This window comes from Solenopsis invicta, chromosome 2 (genome assembly GCF_016802725.1).
Source record: "Solenopsis invicta isolate M01_SB chromosome 2, UNIL_Sinv_3.0, whole genome shotgun sequence".
Taxonomy (NCBI): domain Eukaryota; kingdom Metazoa; phylum Arthropoda; class Insecta; order Hymenoptera; family Formicidae; genus Solenopsis; species Solenopsis invicta.
This window is the reverse complement of record NC_052665.1, coordinates 5447914-5468806: the sequence shown is the minus strand read 5'-3', so window position 1 is coordinate 5468806 and position 20893 is coordinate 5447914. Positions and strand designations below refer to the sequence as shown.

Below are 20893 nucleotides of genomic sequence, written 5' to 3'. Positions count from 1 at the left end.
AGAGGCTGCTCGTTCAAATATGCAATAATAATGTTGCGTGATCAGAAAGGTAGATATTGCAGATAAAAAAAAAAAAAAAAACACAAACGAACAAGTCAATATTAATTAATTGCGCGATTACTCGCGATACGTAGCATTGCGAACGAATTAAAATTGATTGAAATGAATAAGTATTAATTTAACGAGTAATTAAAATGGAAACGAGATCGAGACTTTAATTATAAGATGTAATTATAACTTTAATCCTATAACGTACGCCAATGTAAGGAAACTTTGATTTTTCAGCAGAGCGTTTTCGCCGAAGACGATTAATCATATTTCCATTTGAAACAAATCCCCACGAATTATCCCATTATTTTTGATTCCCCAATAATTTTTTATGCACCAATAATCGTTGTAAAAGTTGGACGGCTAACGCATGGAAAGCTTAGAAAGCGAATTCTCTTATGAATATGAAAAGGCTTTTTTCGCCGGTGAAAATTTATTCGGGCATCGCGTGTTTTCATAAGCGCACTCTCGCCACATGGACGCGCGTCGGGATATTTTCCTTCGTCAGTCACGAATCTCTCTATGCGCATCCCCGGGCCATGCCCGGGGAAGAAACCGGCGCGCGATTCTACGTCGCGCGCGGAGCGCCGTGCATCGTTTTCCGACACACTTCTCCGAGTTCTTTTTACTACGCGTTATTTGTTCCTCTCTTTCCGAAGGCGCGAACCGCACTCGCCTCATTTCGAGCGCAAAAAGCCACGCGCGGGTATAAAAGAGCGGGTCAGTTTTTCCGATTCCTAATGGCCAGCTGTGGAGGCCTGCGTTCGCGGGCGATGGGGGCCGCCGATATCGGCGCTGAATCTCCGCCGAGACGTTCTCCTCGCTTCTGCCTCCGTGGCGAAGAAAAACACGCGAACTATGGCCGAGCGGTTGTTGCGCACCGCAGACAATGATTAGCGTCGACGTCAAATCTTATGCCTAACAGATAGCCGCACCGACTTTCACCGAGATGAATCGCGCGCGGCCGGAGAAGAATACGCGTTCGATCTTTGGAGAAAGGCCGCGCTGTATGTACCCCCGACGTGTTACTCGACATCGTGTCCACGATGAAAAAATCGCGATAAAGCGAGAGCCCATCGTCGTCGTCGACGGCGACGACGACGACGACGACTACGAAGTAATAACAGTGAGGTATGCTCTCTCTCTCGCGCGATTCGCAAAAATAATTATCGGTGTGTTGGATTTACAAGGATGAAAACACAGCTCGACGTGTCGACAGATTGCTCGCGTCTCGGGCACGTTTGAACTTTCTAAAATAATTCGCGATTTATGTTTACCTGATAATTAAGTCAATTAAATTAGATCCGCTGTAACACTTGCTTCTGCGTTTTTCCGAGCTCTCTTGGATATGATTTTATCGAATCGAAAGAAGAGAGGAAGATAAATCTTTGTCTATCTGTCATTTTCTCCCGTTCCATTACCGGCGCACGTAATTGTTAGTTTTCATCAACAAATATATATAAATCAATTTATCAGACTGTAAGTCCTACGTGGAAGATGAGCGGAAGATGAGCAGAAAGTTTATAGCTTTGAGGCAGCGCGCGCGGAAATTTCTCTCTATTCGAAAGGTGAAGATACGTGGGAGTTGAGTCGAGGTCTATTAGGTCCCGGGATAATATTCCCAAGATCAAAGCGGCGGACAGCCAATGGCTACTTCAAAGAGCAGTAAGTATCTCTCTCTCGTGATTTCCAATTACACAAAAGAAAGAAAAAAAAAAGAAAGAGGAGGAGTTCTCTCCTTGTAACTTGTCACTAATATCAATTAATAGTCGGCAAAACCGTCGTGACGGTTGATTAAGAGGTACTTGGCGGTCCAGAAACGACCGGTTTCAGCCCGCAAAACTTGCCCGCGTCTTTCATCGGCTGCTTTCCGGCGGGGCCGAAAGACGAAAAGCACAAGTAAATCCCGGCCGCGCGGACGAAGAGGAGCGCGGCGGAACCGAGGAACTCGTGCGGCGGCGGCGGCGGTGGTGGCGGGCGGCGCGGCGGCGGGCACGAGGACGACGACGACGACGATGAGGAGAGACGGAGGGAAGGAGAGTGGAAGGTGGATTGGCGGAGATGCAGCTTAGGATTCCGAGTATACCCGAGCAGTTTCTGGTTGGTTGGTAAGTGGGACTAGCGGGGACTCATAGGCACGTAGCGTCCTACGCGAGGCCGCAGTCGGGCGCAAACCCCGAAACAATCTCATCGCGGGTTACCTTCCATCCATACCACACACACCGGTCATCGAGCAGCAACAACACTACCCACCAGCGATAGCGGCAGCAATAGCGCGGCAACGACTCGCGCGAGCGGTACGGTTCACGGCCTCGGAAGAGCTGCGGAACGCGGAAGAGGGTAGAGACGTGCAAGACGGAATTTTGTCGTCGCGATCCTGGCTGCCAGCAGTTCGAGTCGCGTGATCGTGGTAGCGCCTGTCGAATCGTCATCAGCCGCCTTCGTCGACTGTCGAACACGGCAGTCCTTCCTCCTCCCTCGTGTAATCGGTCGGTAGCGTGCGAGTCGCAGAGGAACTCTCTTCTTTCTTTTTCGGAGGAAAGGCCGACGGAAGCGGATCAGGGACCACGACGACGAGGGCGAGGTCGCGGAACGATTGGATTAGAGCTGACTTCTCTTTCTCACTCTCTCTCTCTCTCTCTCTATCTCAGTGCAGGCGTGCAGGGACCGCGACAAGTACGCCTTCCTTCTTTCCTATCAAGGATCGCGGTCGAGGTCGAGGTCGCGTTCAAGGTGGAGCGAGGACGAAAGTCTAGGTCGAGGGTCAATCTACCTATACGCGCCGCACGAGGTATGAACTCTTCATGTTTTTCCTTTACATATTAATAAGGATACGGGATAGCGGTGTATATCGTGAGAACATCGAGTCTCATTCAGCTGTCATCTTTTTATTTATTACGTACGAGGTAGTGTGTACGGTCATCTGCAGATTTAATGATTTTCTATCATCTTTCGCTAGTTTGCGCTGACTAAATTAAAGAAATATGAATAGAAACGGTTGGCTTACTTAGTCGGAAGGAACAATTTTGCTGAAATACAGATTTGAAAATAATTATGTTGAAGAAATTAATTAAAAAATTTATATGGGACGTTTAAACTGGTTGCCAGAACGTCGAAATTTTACGCAGCGGTATTATTTTGATAGTTGACATAAAATTATTTTCCGATCTAACTTTTAAATTTCTAGATACTACAATCAAATTGTTAACAATAGATTCACGAAAAAAGAGACAGTTCTGCTAAAATATCTCAAAATTTAGCTGGATACAGATCTAAATGTAATTTTATTGGATCATCAAAATAATTATGAGAGATGATCAACGCACCCTGAGAGAAAAAATTACTAAATGTTAATAAATATTTGTTTGAATAATTGCAATGAAAGATTTACTCACGCTACATGAATATTTACTCGATAAAAAACACGACAGTTAAACTAGTGGTTTTTGTACTAAATAAATTTATTTATTTATATTTAATAAATATTTTTTATTACAATTATACAAACATGCATTTATTAAAATTGAGTAATTTTTTTTCTCTCGGTGCACTTTGTTATCTAGTAGCTATTATTCGTGACTACTATCATACTGCAGATAACGGAACTGTGAAACGAGTACGGGTTTGCCATAATTGTTGACAATGGACCGATCGCAATCTTTTTTTTTTTTTATCTTGCCTGGCGGTCACGGAATGACGGCTACAATTGCGATTTCTATTTTTATATATAAATGGCATTTCGTGTCTACAAATTCGCAACTTCGTCAGATGTACGAATTAACTTGATTGGGAAAAAAAAACTGTGCATCGCAGATTGCGCGTTCCTCCTTATTCTTTCCTTTCTTTTTTTTTATGCGTTTTTGCGTACAATGTTCGTTCGACATCGATGATTACGCCGCGAAGCAGATAGATACCGAGGGAACAACATTCCGATCGCGACCGCCGACTTTGCTTCTCGTATTTCCGTTACAATCTACGTGTCCAACTACCGGGCGCGCTACCGATGCGAATCGAGCCCCGGTGGGTGTATATTCATTATTATCGAGTGTCTCATTCCAGATAATCGTCGCGCCTTCCTTCCTTTTTACATACGCCTTCTTCTCAGCCTCTTTCTCGTCGCGAGCGAGAAAGCTTCTCAGAAGAGCGAAGGGAAGAAGGAAACGCGACGATGATATATTATTATCGGTGTATCTCTAGTGGATCGTTCGTGGAACCAGCCGATTTTCCTGCACCCGGGAAAAGAAAATCTGCCTCGCGTTACTCGCGGCTCATCCCTTCGACAGTTGCCCCGCGCTTCCTCAAAATAAGTCAGTCAACAGCTCGCGTACGCGTACGCGATTTACACATGTTACTTTAAAGGTGCAGCGCGGAACGATGACGCGCGTGTTCTTTGATGTTGCACGTACGTGCATCCGTCAGCTTCCACGGGCGCGCGCTCGCGCGAATCGGCTCGGACTCGGCTGTGGCGAATGACGCGACGCTAACCGCGAGGAGATTACAATGAGGAAAAGGGCTACGCAACGCGTTAGGCCAATTTAACAAAAAGACCCGTTAGGCGGTTACGTCGTCAGCGTTGACGCGAGTCGTCTGGCCGCGTCGCGTCTTTGTCTCTCGCTCGCTCGCGCGCGCCTTTGCGCCTTTGTATCGCGCGAGATCCTTTATGTGTCGCGCGAACGCGAGAGACGTGAAACGCGAACGATTTTACGAGATCCCCGTTCGCGGTGCTATCTTTCTCTCCGTCTCGGTGCTTATATCCATTGCTAATTGCACGCGCTTTTGTCTACACACAGCCGACCACCGCCGCCACGCGCTTTCCTTTCGGTCTCGTTAGTCCGACAAATTGCCGAAACAAATACATACGTGTCGATCCGTGACTCGTTCGTTTTATTTGCGCAAGCAAATTAATGCACGTTGCTCTCGCGAGCTACTCATTAATGGTGAAATTATTCACCGCTCGCCTGTGTAACTATTCCCCGTGTACGAATTGCTAATGAGACGGGAGAGAAATGCGCTCGAGACGGAGAGAAAGAGATATAATAATTGTATAATTTCATCTCCATAACGCATATAACTTACCGTTTTCGTTTTAAATCGCGATTCATATCATTGTAACACTTGCACGAGCACGTGTACAACCGTTTTATCGTCTTTTGTTTACTCGTTCTCTATGTAACTGCATTTACCGTTCGCCACTATAACTTTATAGGTCTTTTTTTTTTTTCTTCTCCGCCTCCCTCATTAAGAAAATAATTTAATTGTTATATTGTTCGCATAAGTGGCCGATGTCGCGAATGTTAAATAAAAACTTTGTTTGCGGTTTAAGCGTGGAAACTCATTCTCCGCCCGCTACATTGTGCGGTTTACCGTGACGAAGGAGGAGCGGAATGTGGCAGGAATCGCGGAGTAATACGAAAAATATTCCCGAATAGCGGACAGCTTGCCATTGTGCGTAAATTTCATCCACTGGCAAACAATCGGACCTCCTTCCAGCGAATAGAACGCACAAAACTCTCGGGTGTACTCTCGAGAGTTACGTTCGCGGAGGAGCTAGCGCTCGTGAGAGATTTTGCGGTAATCGACACATTACAGTTTCGAAAGCCGTCGCGATTTAATCAGCGTCCTTTATCGCGATATCTCGCGCGTGCGCGCGCGCGCGTCCGTCCGCTCGAAACGATAGGAACACACTCTTTCTATTCGTAGAGTCCGTGTCACATTCTCGCTTCCGTTATACCGAGTCGCGCGCATCCGTCGCAGGTACATATTCAGCAACGTGAGATACATATTCTAATGAAGCGTAATGTCTAACATCTGATGCCTGAAGCGCGCGGTGTCCGCTCGCGCACCCGCTCGTTCGCTTACTCGCGAGCGAGCGAGCGAGCGAGCGCGCGCGCGCGCGGGCGGGCGCAGTTGATACGGCCTTGCAAATGCAACGAGATAACGGCTCGTATGGTCGGTTTGTACCGAATGACCCAATTTCACCAGTGTCGTATGGCATACGTGCGATAACTGTTGCGGCACAAGCACCGACGCGCGGACAAGATCGAGCACGTGAAAGGAAAATACGTAGGTAGGCAGGCAGATAAGCGGTCAGCTCGCCATGGACCGATGCACGGACATCCAGGAAGACGAACAAATAAACCCGCGCCTCTCCCAACTATCCATCTCTCCTCGCCCCACCTGACTCTCCTATCTGTCGACGTGTAAACGTCGTTTCGGACGGGAAAAACGCGGTCGGCCTGCTTGACCGCGGAGAAAAGATCGAGAGATTACGTACGAGTCAGTTACGGCGAAAGGTCGTCCGGTTAAAGTAAAAAAAAAAGAAGAGAAAAAACCGAGAAATTTTTACGAGAACGCGAAGAGCGACCTCGCGGGCTCTCCGCGCGTTCTCGAAAGGGGCACAGGTGAACGAGGAAGGACGCTATAATTGGAAAACATCTCGGACATACATTTCACAACGGAAACTCTAAGCGATTTCGCCAATCCATCGTAACGCAACAGCAGCGGTTAGATTGCGGCATTCTGGTCGCGACGAGAGAATTTTCATGCCGTCCTTCTCTCTCTCTCTCTCTCTCTTTCACTCGCCGAGTCGAACTTGACACGTAGCAATTACCTCTCGGTCGTTCTCCATATTTGCATAATTTCGCACGGTAGACGTTTCTTTTTCTCTCGGACGAACGAGAAATTATATTTCCCCGTGCTATTACCTGCACATTATCGTGCTCGAGAGAAAGAGAGAGAGAGAGAGAGAAAAAAAAAGATTGTATTTCATTTAGTAGTGTAATACGAATATAAAGATATAAAGCGCGGATAGACAGAGGGAAAATTATATAGGGAGAGCAAAGATTGTAATATGATAAAAGGGAGGCTGAATTATACGGAGCTTCGTCTCGCGTACGCGACCAAGTGGCGTGTGTAGTACTCGAGTTCATCGTGAACTTCAACCGCGCTCAGAAAAATCTAATTACCGTTGCGAGAGCGAGAGCTCCTACCTATATCCTGTTAAGGTCGTTCCGAGGCGCACATTCGGACAACGTACTCTGGAAAATGCGTTAACGTTCTACATTATATCCCATAATACGCGATCGTGTAATCTCTCGGCAAAACCGCAGAGATACGCGATCTACAATCCTTTCCCTCATCGACGCGGAAAAGCGAAAGCGACGATTTTTCGAGGGAAAACGGGAAAAGGAGAGAGAGAGAGAGAGAGAGAAAAAAAGGAAAGATGGAAAGAAGACTCCGATGCAAAGAAAGTAAGCGCAAAAGTGAAGACGCCGCGCGTCGAGCTACTTCTCTTCGAAAAAAATATCTTCCGTTTGAGCCTGCTTTAAGACAGTCTGTAATTCACGTCAGAACTCGAGCTAGACTTCCGCTGCTAATTTTATATTATGTGCCGCATGATGTAAAAAATATCTGGAAGGATGCACGCGTGCATACATGCGCAAGCATTCTGCATACATGTAATCACGATAGGAATTCTATTCTGAAAACTCTGACGTAAATTGCAGATTGTCTAGAACAGCCTTAACGGGACAGGGGGGGAGAGAAAAATACAATTATTCAACGCTACAGTTCCTAACGTAACACGCATTTTTATTCCCACAGATTTCCTAAGCGAACCGGTCCAAGGAAAGCGTCGCTCGAGCACGATAAGAGAGGAAGGCACCTCGCGAGCAAAAATACGATAGCGGAAGCGGCTACTTTCCATAATATCGATAGCAAGGATGCGGGCTATCCAGTGTTGCGTTTGCCTGGCGTTGCTGCTGATGACAGCGTCGGCCGTACCGGCGTCGTCGAAGGGCGACACGGCCAAGATCAAGAAGACCACGACGATCGCGAGCGGAGGAGGCAAGAACGCTTCGGTGATCACCGCGACGACTGCGTCGGCGGCGGCGTCCAGGCCAATCGCGTCCGCCACGTTACATTCGTCGATCGCGACGGCGACGACGACGGCAACGGCGCCGAAGACGGCCGCCGCCACGTCCGGTGGCACGACGACGCTGAAGCTGTCGACGTCCTCGTCGACGACGATCGCGACGGCGGCGAAGGCGACGGCGAAGGCGACAGCAAAGGCGACGACGACGACGACGATGGCGTCGCGTCGTCGGCGTCGTCCCCCACGACGAGCATCCCGACCTCCCGTGATCCGCAGGGCTCGAGTCCCACCTACATCACCGAGACGTCGCCGAGGATAATCTCGCCCACTCAACATACCGCGGCCACGGTGCTGTCGTCGAGAAAATCAGCGGCCTCGGCAACCGCCGCGGTCGCCGATGTCACGACCACCGCGCCTTTGACGGCCAAGGAGACGCGGGAATCGCCCGGCAAGATTAGACCGCAAATCAAACTGACAACAAATTACACCACCACCAGCGAGGTAAGCGCATTAATTCTAACCGATCGACCGACCGACCGACCGACCGAGCGAACGAGCGAGCGAGCGAGCGACCGGTTGACTGCACCGTCTCTATGCCAGTCGTGTTTCTCGCATTGTTCCGTTTATTTTGCCTCAACTGCCGCCAGTCTTAACTATACTCACGGCACAGATTCCCGGCTTGTAATCGCTCTGCATGATGAATGGTCGCGAGCTGAACAGAATATCGAGTCCTAATTGGCTTATACGTTAAGCCGGTCGCGCCGAGATGCGCGACGCGCGACCACCACCGCCGCGCTGGCGCGAATTCCGCAAAGTACAGTCATACAGGCCGCAAACGCGGAATGATTATCGAAAACGTCGACATCCTACATGCTTTAACGTAAAGATTGAGGCAGCGTGTCATCCGCTGAATTTCGCTGAATTATAGAAAATCTGAAATCGTCCGGAAGATGAGCGAGAAGGAATTCTCCCCCCCCCTCCCGAAAGAAAAATATTCTCGTTCGTTGCTTCGTTCATTCAACGTCTCGCGCCGTTTCGCGGAACGTGGATAAGTTGTAATACGTTTCATTACGTTTTATGCCCGGCGTAACTCGGATAATTCCGTAATTAAAGTTCCCTCTTTAATTTACGCGATGCGAGAGAGAGATTAAACTCCGCAGGCTCATCGGAATAATATAAATCTGCAGTAGGAAAAATTCCGCGCGAGTTCTCATAAAGTATCGGTACCCTAGATCCTACAAATTATTCCAAGTGGATCGAAAAGGAAATACGAAAGAGAGGAGGAGCTCCAGGAGAAATTTATTACTTCATAACGTTCACGCTCTTATCGCACGAGTTGTGTGTGTGTTATAAAATTCCTCGAGTGCCGACAGAAATCCCTCCCTTCCCCTCCTTTTTTTGTGATGGAAAAATCCCAAAACTCTACCGCGGCATGCCAATCCTCCCCTCCCCCCTCCCTACTTTTATAAGCGAGCACGGAAAAGCGTGTACCCGATGATGCGCGATAGAAAGGAACCCAGATCCGAGTTATACAGCCGACATGGAGGATCGTATGGGGTTTGGGAAAAAAATCCCATATAGGTCGACCGAGAAAGTAGCGTGTGCACCGTAACGTACCTCCGCGTACCTAGAAAATACGTATCTAATGTGCCCGGCCGCGTAGACGACAACGACGACGACGGAGGAGGAGGAGGAGAATGTGTGGACGGATACGCGCGTGCAAAATGGCAAAAACGAGAAAGTAATCGGCATTCGGATACGGACTGGACGTCGTTACGGGACGCATCGTAATTATCCAAGTTAATCGAGTGTATGTGTGTGTGTGTGTGTATGTGCCGCGCGCTGGTCGCTTCGTTCGCGATAAAGCGAGATGAATCAGGCAATTGGGTCACACCTTAGGCAAATCTTTCATGACTAGGGGGAGAAATCATTTCTTTTCTTCCCCGTGTTTTCCTTCTCCGCACTCAGACCTCTAGCAGTCTCGTCTCTAATTTACATGTCTTCAAGATCTTCCTGCATACATCTTCCTGCCCCCCTCCCACCCCTCTCTCTCTCACTCTCTTTCTCCTCCTCTAGCCTCCTCGCCGAAGTAACGGCGGCGCATATCGATGGTATACGAAACCGTTGAGTCATTTACGATCAAATAAGCGAACGTAACGCGTCTTGATTACAAACGAACGATTTCGTTCAACGGAATACGGTAAATGCGCCGCGCGCTCGCGCGCGCACGAGGTAACGGGGTGCGCGGAGTCATTAATAATAATTAAGTATTCCAACGTATCCGTAATAACCGCACGAACGCTAACGACGGCAATGCGTAAATTGAGTATGTAATATCTCGCATGATGGAGTTATCTGTCCTGCATGCGCCGCGCCACGGCGCCCGGGGGCCGGGGGCCGCGGTGCGTTGCAGCCGTAGGCTAGAGCATACGGTCGCGCCGAGATTACGCCGAAAGAAAGCTCATTACGTCGCATTAAGAATCGCCATCTCGATGCGAATAATAAATGCGCCGCCGCATGCGAATGGTGTCGCGTCCAACGGTTACATCGGTTGCGTCAAAACATATTCCATTTTCGACCGCGAGAGTCGCTCTCGCTAAATTGGGTGCAAACTAATAGGGAAAGGAAGAGGAAGACGAAAGGAACCCCCCCTCTCTCTCTCTCTCTCTTTCTCTAAATAAGAATAAGATATGCGTCTAATTAGGAGTAAATTTAATCAAGTGCGATTTAATTAATTCTCCGTCAGATGGTAAGACTCGCCGGCGAGTGTGATATAATAGAGACAGGAAGAAAATTCAATTAACCGCGGCTTAATTATCCGTGATTAATTGAATTCACTTCCTCTACCTGCATCGTGGCCAGCGCTATGATCTGAAAAGACGAACGGAGAATCGCCGTTCCTATAGGCCGCGATTAAAGTTAATCACCGGCGTCGGCCGGTCCGGGAACCTTCTTCGACGGACGAGACTTGAGGATGTACGAGACATTTCTCGAAACATTAGAAAATTATGAAAAAATTACAGATTGCTTTACATTGCATTTGAAAGTTATAGTAGAAGAAATTTGGTGGCGATTTTCTACGCGGTTAAAAAATTATTTCAATAAGAAGTGGACACAATTGGTAAAACTTTGTATAAATCATTTTCAATACTTTAAATACCTGCATAAAAAATTGAGATTTTTTTTAAATATTGAAAACGAAAATTAATTTTTAATAACAAATAGAGTAAAGGAACATCAAAATATTTTATCAAATATACGGGAAAAATTTAGTATCAAATCGAGAACTTATTGTTTCATATATAAGCAAGAATATAAAAATCTTGAAAGAATTTATAATCATAAACGGACATAATTTGCTGTGAAGAAACTTTTTCTCTTCACGCAAGCGAATTATGTCTGTTTAAGATTACAAATTCTTCCAAGAAGATTTCACATTCTTGCTTATATGTGAAACAATGAACTGTTGATTCGATACCAAATTTTTTTCCGTGTCAAAATATAATCTTATTCACACTTTCATACGTACAAAATTGATTTGAGTTGTTAATGTTAAACGAAATTTTACTCTGCAAGAACTGTATGTCCGGTACATCCTTAATTGGTAACATGGTATAGCGCAACGCTCCAGGGCGAAGCCGCGTGGCAAACTGGTACAGCAAATGAACATACAATGTGTGCATGTGAAAGAGGGACTCGGCGCGTAATTGCGGGTTGCGGAGGTGATACGAGTCGCACCATTCATATCCCTGATATCGAATGAAAATCGCTGGGAACCGTTCGCGTGTGCGAGCGAGCGAACGTGCGCCTCGGCATACCGATTTTGCCCTGAATCTAGCGTATGGGAAATCCCGCCTCGGATATCCCTCGTCACTAGGGCGGGAAAAGTGAAGTAAGACAGACCATTTTTCTTCGTATACGTTGGGAAAAGAGAGGAGGAAAGAGGAGAGGAGAGGAGAGTCGAGTCAAGAGTCGCGCAACGGCACACGTCTCTTTGCTCGGTGGGGGATTCAGTGCCTCTTCCGAGTGTTAAATGTAAACGTGTCCCCTGTAAGGGGAAGGAAGCACGCTCGGTCAGACACGATTATTACAGTGCACACGTGTGCATCGGTCACGGATGGGTCCAAAGGGTAACGATCGCGTAGTCGTCGAGCTGAAATTTCAATATTGGCACAAATTTCTGATTTTACCGCGTGTGCCGCAATCGGCCGTGCTCTGTTTCCGAATGTTATATAATCCCTCGCCGTTTGATTTATTACCGCGCGCCCGCGCGATCGTTTATTATCGTACTTTCTTCAGCGGCGAACAATAACCGAATCGCCGGAATAACGTGAGCGCGCGAGTGTCTTGCCTTTATAATCGAAAACGTTTATCGAGGGCAGACACCTGGTTGATATTACCCCCACCCTCGGCGTTAGCGGTATAAAATGCCGACATCCTGTATAGGTAATGAAACTATGTTGCAAAATAAAGTGGGCACGCCGCCGCCGCGCCGCAACGTCGTTATCGTGGAACTTTCCGCGGCACGCTTTTAGGAAGGCGTACTTTTTCAAACGATGCAAATCGCAATTAGACCGCGAATCAAAGTAGGCCGCCGAACGTATTAAGAGATTGGAATAATCCCGCTTCTTATATGGCAGAAACCTATTACCTGGCGGATCGCGGATTCTCTAGCCGCGCGCTCGCTCGCTCGCTCGTTCGCTCGCCATCGAGATAGGCATCGTAATTTCCGTCCCGCGAGTATTTGGGATGCTGCGTCTCGGATAGGATCGGATCGGCCGGCCGGCATCTCAACATTGTGGCGATATATCCTGACGTTTACGATTGGCCTCTTTCAGCCGGCGGCCCGTGCCGCGCGTTAGCGAGCAGGATAGAAATAGAGAAGCTCGCTAACGGTCCCGAATAGGAATTTTGCCCCTCGCTACTGCCAGCGCGCGCTTCCGAGTTACGCGTAACGGAGCGTCGCCCCAGCACAGTTCCCAGTTTCCCGAAGGCGGTACAACGAAATTATGAAATTATTAAATCGAAAGAAAGATCGCAAACGGCATAACGGGGAAACGGTCCTCGCGTTTACCGTAACGAAATTCCATCGAAGATTCGGAACGTGACTCTCTGACCCGTCCGAAGCGCGAGGATCATCTGCATCTGCATCTGCATCTGCATCTGCATCGGAAGCGCGTCGCGCGTGTGCCGCGTTCGGCCGTTAGGAACAAATCGCTCGATGATGGAACCGATTGATCCGCTCTTTCTCGCGTTAGTCGAGTCAGCCGACACGTAACATCGCGGTTTCGGTATTCAATATTTATTGCTTTCACGCGTTTCACCGTGTGTGAGATTAAGTAATTCCGTATCTCTCGGGATCGCACGCTATAGAAAGTGCAGCGCGCCGTAATTGAGGCGAGTAAACGACGACGACGACGATGACGACGACGACAACGATGGCGAGGAGGGCATCGCGTTCTCACTCGAAAAATTCGCGTGTTGCCATTTTTTTTTCTTTTTCTTTTTTCTTTCATCAAATACAGAGGATTCTCCTCCCATCGATAGCGTATAGCCTTCGTGCGACGATGCGTCGGGATAACGATAGCCACCGTCGTTTCGTGCGCAACTAATAATAGCGCCTGGATACTCGATGGCATTTCTACACACAGCCGTTGTTGATCTAACAAAAACAGCCGTGAAAAGAGCGCAACGGTAAACGGACCGTTGGGTTCTTTTCCCCGAAGGTTAATAATTGTATTGTAAAGGATCTCGGAAACGCGACATCCGCGACGGTTCGTCACGACGACGTGCGCCGTGATATCCGAGGATACAACCGCAGAAATTACCCATCGGATAATGACCGTCTAATTCTTAAACGGACGTGCGATACACCGCAATTACGTTGCGATCGTTGCGTTACACACACACACACGCGCGCGCGCGCGCGCGCGCGCGCCGCGCGATTTACGACGGGTTTCCTCTAGATTTTACGATACCTGCGGCAATCTCGAAAAGAGATATCTTTTTCATTCGCATGGCGCCAAGCGCCAATGATGTGAGGCCTTGCATTACCCTCCGGAGATCGTTCAGCGTTTTTATCCTCAGTTTGGCATATAAGATATATATATGCAGCTTGTTTACGTTTTATATCAATAAATCATTTTGATATTAATTTGCATAGTAATTTAGTTTTCTTTGAAGAGAACTTTAAGGTCGTGTAGAACATTTCTCAAAACGTTAAGAAAATTGCGAAAAAAAAATATTATAGATTAAATTGTTTCATGCTGCATTGGAAAGTAGTAGAAAAGAATTTGGCGGCGATTTTCTATCTGAGTAAAAAATGATTTCAATAAGAAGTAAGCATGTATATGCTCTAATAAAAATATAATTAATAATGAAATAAGAGATAATAAAAATCTAAATTTTTTTATTTAAGCACTTAAATTCAAGACGATTTGTATAAGTTACATTGCGATGCAGAGATCAGTTTTGTAAAATAAACAAAATTCACTTATTCATTTATTTAATTACAAAATAACTAGACAATCACAATGAAACTTTGTACAAATCATCGAATAAATTATTTTCAAGCACTTACACAAAAAAAATTAAGATTATTCTTAACGTAGTAAAAAATAATTAAATTTCTAATAAACTATAAAAGAAGAGTAAATAAAATATAAAAATGTAATCACATTCGCGCAACATTCGTATGTATATAGTTTATTTGAAGTGTCAATGTTAAACACACTTGGAAATTTGATTTACTTTGCAGGGATTGTATGTCCGATAGATCCTAAAAATCACGAGGCTGCATTCCTCGCGCGATTCGACGTGCCAGCCGTGACAGCCGTTTCTCACGCTAATCGATCCATTTAATCAATCATCTCTCGCTTAAAAATTCGTGGCCGAGGACTGCCGATGCGCGTTGCACAGGTACGCCGATACATTAGCTCGACGAATCTGCAAACGGCGAAAGGAGGGCGAGCGTTCACGGTCGTGACGCAAACGGATCAGCCGGTGCTAATATCGGTAGTGGAACGTGACGATGCCGAGACGAAAAGAAAATGCAAAGGAAAATAAACGAAAAGACGTAGACGTAGGGGAGGTAGGAAAGGAAACACAAGGGGGAAAAGAGAATAGCGGGCGATGGGCCGGTATCGCCACGGACAATTTACCGCGGCCTATTCCCTCTCTTTAATCGATTCACTCTGTGTTGTGCCACTTTGCGTTGCATTTGTCCACAATATATCGTAATAAAATTCGAGCCGAGTCTTCTTCACGCGCCTGCATACAGGCAGAATAATAAAAAAAAAGAAGAAAAAACGGTGAATTAATTAGCGGTTCCGCTCTAATCTCGACGCCTAAGAAGCTTACGAGAGAAAGAGAGAAGAAACTTCTCACGAATTTTCCTCGCGACGCGACGAAGAAGCGAACGTCGAACGAGTAAAATGTAAAAGAGACAGTGGAAAAAACAGGCGTAGTATATTCTCATCGGTATATCATCTTAACGATTCGATTACGCTTTCTTTTTCTTCACCGCGAGAGCTCGGTTGATTAAATGCCCGTCGTTTTTGTATTATTTATAGTCGGCTCTTTCGCTTTAATTTATTGGCACTCGTGCCTCGAACGTATTAACCAGTCAGTTATCAGTAAATTATTCAAAAAGGAGTTTGATCTTTTTATCGAATCATACTCGCGACTTTAATCACTGGGCCTCCAGGCGATCATCCGTCTCGCACTTGGAATGCTCTTAGTTTACCTGACTTTATTATTCAGACCTATCTCTTCTTCATCTCGCCGCGCCGCTTCTCTGAACCGCTATACTTACGAGCGACAAACGGACGGACTTTTCTACAGAGTAAATACTTAGGTATGCGGACGTGGAACGCAGAAGGAGCGGAAAGATAACAGAGAGAGAGAGAGAGAGAGAAAGGGAAAAAAAAGCAGAGAATCGTAACGTCCGAAAGAAGAATCGCGCAAAATAAATCCGGCAAAGTGACTCGAAGGCAAGGAGGAACTCGAAGGAACGCGATCGCGTTTCGGTCAACGACCGCTTTATAAACGAGCGTTTTGTAGGCCCGAGCCACGCGGTGGATTACGCAGCACGCGATGACATTATTTTCGAAGTCGGGCGGTTTTACGCCTCTCTCTCTCTCTCTCTCTTTCTCCTCCGGGGTCGACCCGGGCTGTGCGGCGCGGCAGAATCGAGCGGGTGACGCGGATCACCGCCGATTATGGTCGACGCGCGGTATCGCCGGTTTGTATCGCACGGCGCGGACAGCGGACCTCGCTTGGAAACGAGAGAGGATAGGAAAAAAAAAAAAGAGAGAGCGAAGTTCGCGGGGTCCCTCGACGATCCACAATTAGCGCGTTCACCCGTGACTGTGGCACCGTGAGCGACGCTATCATCCACATCATGAGGAACTCGGGTACAAAGGGGGAAGAGAGAGCATTTCGGACACGCTTCTCCACGGAAAGCTGTGGAATTCTCGTCTCCTGTCGACGTTCTTCCGCGAACGGCCGCGCCGTCGCGGTTTTTCCCTTCATTCATGCTCGACCGAACGCCTCACCGCAGGATGCGGTCGATTCCCGAGACCGAGAAGTATCCCGAACCCTTTTCTCGTAAGGACACCGTTGACTTCGCTAAAAACCGCGCCGATTAGCGGTCGGTGTCTTCTTATTTCGCCAAAATGTGCGGGGAGGGAGTTGCGCGCGCGAGAAAGATTTATTTATAACCGCCGTCGAGTAACAGAGGGCTATCTCCGGTCTACCTCGATCCTTTTCGGAAAGCGTGCTAATATTTGATCTCTCGCGAGTCCCCGAAGGGACTGAACGGTGAAACCTACGTAAACTCCGAGCAATTACTTATTCGAGAGAGGGAGAGAGACTTTTTGAGAGTAGGGATCGGGCGAGATGATAGCGACGTAAACGAGATAAACGGATACGTCGTAAAGAAGAGCGGGACCAGGCGCAGGCGAAGGGGAAGGCGAAGGCGAAGGCGAAGGCGAAGGCGAAGGCGAAGGCAAAGAGGGCTATCGTCGACGGTTGCATAGTCTCACGTTCCAGGAAGTTGGCCGGCGATGGATATCCGCACGGACCATCTTGTACTCTATCGATACCGCGGCGTACCTCGCCTGGCGCTGCTGTGGCCTTTCTTTCGTCTCCTCTCCCAACTCTCCGTGAACATTCCGCATTTTTTTGCATGCCTTATTCCTCTCCGTAGTTCGCCTCCTTTCTAACAATTTCCATCACGCGATTGGCACCGTGTAACTTCTCTCACCCGAGATAAATACCAAAGACCCGTCCCACGAGGCCGAGACTTGTCACTTTTTGAGACGGTTCGCATCTTCCACTTGGAGCGATTATTGACAGGCGAAGAATATCCGTGACGTAACGAGCGATCGATGCCGCTTTTTCGAGCGAGAGCGCGCTTTTTCTCGCGCGCGCGGCGACTCTAATCCGACGCAACGGCTTAGTTTAACGAGAGCGGATCGATATTCGAGGAGAGAAGTCGCGATCAACTCTTTCTCAATTTGCATACGCTTAATTAAACGCCAGCGGGATGATAAAGGGAAAGTGCAAATTCGCACAAGTGAAAAGTCGCACAATCGTCTCGTGGCACAGAAACATTGTATCGACTCATTAGAGTTACCACGCGCTAACGCGTAGGAGTCATTATCTCGCTGCAGTTAACGACTAGCTCCACTATGCTCATTTGCGATCAGCCTATCAGATCTGCACGCCGCGCCGCGCCGCCATCGAAATGAGAGAAACCGACCATTTTTCATAATCAGATCGAGTTCTCCGTATATAGAGATCGCTCTTATTACCCAGAGAGAACGTCTCTCGTTTCCTAGAAAACATCTCCCAGAGACCGTGTTTATGGTATTTCCTCCGCGTGATTGGAGCAAGTTGAGCAAACGCGTGGATTACACAGCTATGTCAATCGACGAAAGAGCGCGATATGTTACTTTCTAGGAAGAGACTCGCCCCTAATCACAGAGCTCCACTCGAAATCGGATCTACGCGGGATTACTGCTACTATCGATACCCGGAAGGTCGTTGCTCGGCTCGCGTCACGCCCATTCCTCGTAAAATCGCGCGCGGCCTATCATTACACGCGTATTATTGCCAAAGTGCGAGGAGTCGCCTTATCAGCGATTTTGCCTCAACAGACGGGGGTACGACTGCCGGAGGGGGCGAGCGCGGCGCTCGCCAAACCGACCAAGTATCACTACTACCCGCACAATCAGCATATCTACTTGCTGCCGGAGTGCGCCGTCCAGCAGGTGTGCAACGCCGTCTACGTCCGGCTCAACTTTACGCAACCGCTCTGCGCCTGTCCCGGAAGGTACCGGGACCCCTGCAGCGCATCCTTGGACAGCGACGACCTGCACACGACCGAGCTGGTGACCGATCAGCGAACCAAGGTCAGTGTCGAGGCTCCCTCTTCTCTAAAAGCGCGATCGAGGGAGCCCCGTCGCGGCGTCGTCACAGTTTCGTCATCCCCCCCCCAAAAAAAGTCCATTTCTGCAACAAACGCGTCATATCCTTTGTCCGATTCTCTCATTACCGAGAAGAATCGAGGACATCGTTCGCCGCGAGACAATCCAACAAAGGCACGATCGCGAGATATTTTTAGCGGCTCTTCTTCTACCGCGCGCAAGAAGGAAGAGAAGAAATCATCGTGGGAACGGCGTTTACTCGTTTACGCGCCCGCGAATCACGGGATAAAAACGAAACGTGTGTACGATCGAGAGGATCTCGAGCGCTTCCGTTCGGGAGCGCAAAACTAAAGCTTGCCGTTCCTCCATAGCGCGTCGTGTTTTATTTTAGCGTTTCAAGCGTCGAAGCTATTACGGAAACGGTACAGCCGAGGCATGGCGCCATTCCCGCGGCGCGGCGGCATGACCGACCAGCCGCGTCCTACCGGCCGGCTGGCTGGCTGGCTCTCTCGGAGAAGCTCTCCCAGGCGCTCTTAACGCGAGTTTCCTGCCGTGAGAAAAACTCGTTCACTTTCGTTTGGTGTATTAACCGTGACTTGCACACCGACGAATCGCTGCTCGAAAAGAATTTTAGGGCCGAGCCTAAATATTCGTCACGATCGTCCCGTACTTCCGCGCGCGCGCTGCTCCTAGACCGCTTTCACGTAATTTCAGTCTCGATCGTTATATTCCTGCGGCTTTATTATTATAACGTACCGTAAAACGTAGCGTACCGCGCAACGGCTCTGCAGTAAACAGAGGTTTTCGAACCGCATGATATACTCGGAGGAGATAATCAATGTAATCAATGATTGCTCGGACACGCTAATCGCATCCCACTCAAATGACATGATAATGCTTCATCTTAAACTGTTAAAATAGCTCCGCTCCAACGTGACACGTGTATTCGTGCTAACGGGATTACGTAACGTGCGGTTTATCTAACCGGAAGGAAAGAAAACTTATAGAAAAAAAAAATATATATATGGTATGTATATACGACGCTCGTTTCAGGCCTTGACCTTGGTGAAAACGTGCGAGCCGGTCGCCGAAATGAGAGAGTGCAGAGCGTCGCGGGACTGGTCCCTGTTGGCGCTGCAGAACGTGCGTACGGGAAAGTCTCACTATCTCGTGATATGCCGATGTCCCGACACAAACATACTCGGTGAGCGAAAGACTCCGAAAGCTTCCTAGTTGATTTCGTATCGAAAATCAAAGATGGATAGCTACGTAAAATGCACAGCTACCCTTCAAGCGGCTCAGGGGGAGGCTCCTGAATTCTTAAACGTTGCTTCGATGACGCGATTGAGACGGAGCTCTCGAACTGTCTTGACAAAAGTACCGAATTTTAGCCAACCATCACGACTTGTATTTTCTTTTCGCAGAGGGGCCTATGAGCCACGATCAACCAACTTACGCCAGCGTCCCGGGTATTCGGGTGTACGGAATGATGTGCGTTCAGGGAAACAGAAGGGGACGACCGCTACGATATTCGCGCAGTGTTTCAGGTATGCATTCTAAAGCTTAATATCGTTTTTTTTTTTTGTTTACTTATCTCGGATTTCTCAGATACGAATTTTGCGACTGACTACGTTCGATGTGTTTAAACAGCGTACGCAGAGGACGAGGAGAAACCACGTTTCCCTTGGGACAAGGTGCGACAGCTGATGGCGACGCCGTCTTTTTGGGAATAGTTTTGCGACGCGAGGTCCCACCTCGTATCTGCCATCGACAAATTTACGCGTTAATTTATAATGCTATTATATTTATAATTCTCCCAGCCATTCGAATCCCATGCTCGAACTCTCTTCATTCTCCTACCATTTCCCTTTTATTATTCTCACGCTTCCTTAACCCTCGAACGGACGCACCGTGGTGTAGAGTAAATTAATATTAATTATTATTTATTTCATCTTGTGTAATTTCTCGTTTAACGAATCATTTTCACTTTATCGTACGGTTATTGTGACTAGAAAAAGCAAAATCGAGAAAGGGAAACTTTTTTAAAAACTTTGCAAACATAGCAGCGTGTCCGCACGAGGGTTGATAGACACAATAGGACGAAATCGCCTATGTGACTTGTATTCTTATTTCTACTTAATTACTCGTTTTAAGCATATTATTTATTATTCATGATTTCTATGTTATTTGTAATTTGAGCCGTCGATTAATTACACACGATATACAATTCGATATACACGAATTACGATAAGGAAAAGGAACGGCTTTGCCGTCTACTCAAATGTAAAGAGCTGTCCGATCGCGTGTGATCTTGAAAAAAGAAAAAAAAATAGGAATATATGTGGTACCTGAATTTTCGACAGGCAAGATCTTAAAATCTACAGTCTTTTCTCTCATTACCTAAGTAAGATATTAAGTAAAATCGTCAGCTACTATATTCCATAGCTTATTCACTTATTCAATTTACTGTCAACTCACAATATTAACGCGATTAAAAGACAAGAGACATGACGATACCTTAAATTACGCATTTGCGACTACG

General features: G+C 47.5%; 2 protein-coding genes across 2 annotated transcripts in view; one reads left to right on the top strand and one right to left on the bottom strand.

Moving 5' to 3' along the window:
- The window catches only part of LOC105199095 (elongation factor-like GTPase 1), a 35469-nt gene that overhangs the window by 10853 nt on the left and 3723 nt on the right, over nucleotides 1-20893 (bottom strand). The gene's annotated exons all lie outside the window — the stretch shown is intronic.
- LOC105199094 (mucin-5AC) lies at nucleotides 1582-20788 on the top strand. Its single transcript, XM_011166041.3, is given in 7 exon segments — nucleotides 1582-2839; nucleotides 7651-8133; nucleotides 8136-8422; nucleotides 18082-18336; nucleotides 19405-19555; nucleotides 19776-19898; nucleotides 20002-20788. Coding segments are annotated over 6 exon segments (1263 nt in total). The 5' UTR covers nucleotides 1582-2839; nucleotides 7651-7769; the 3' UTR covers nucleotides 20085-20788.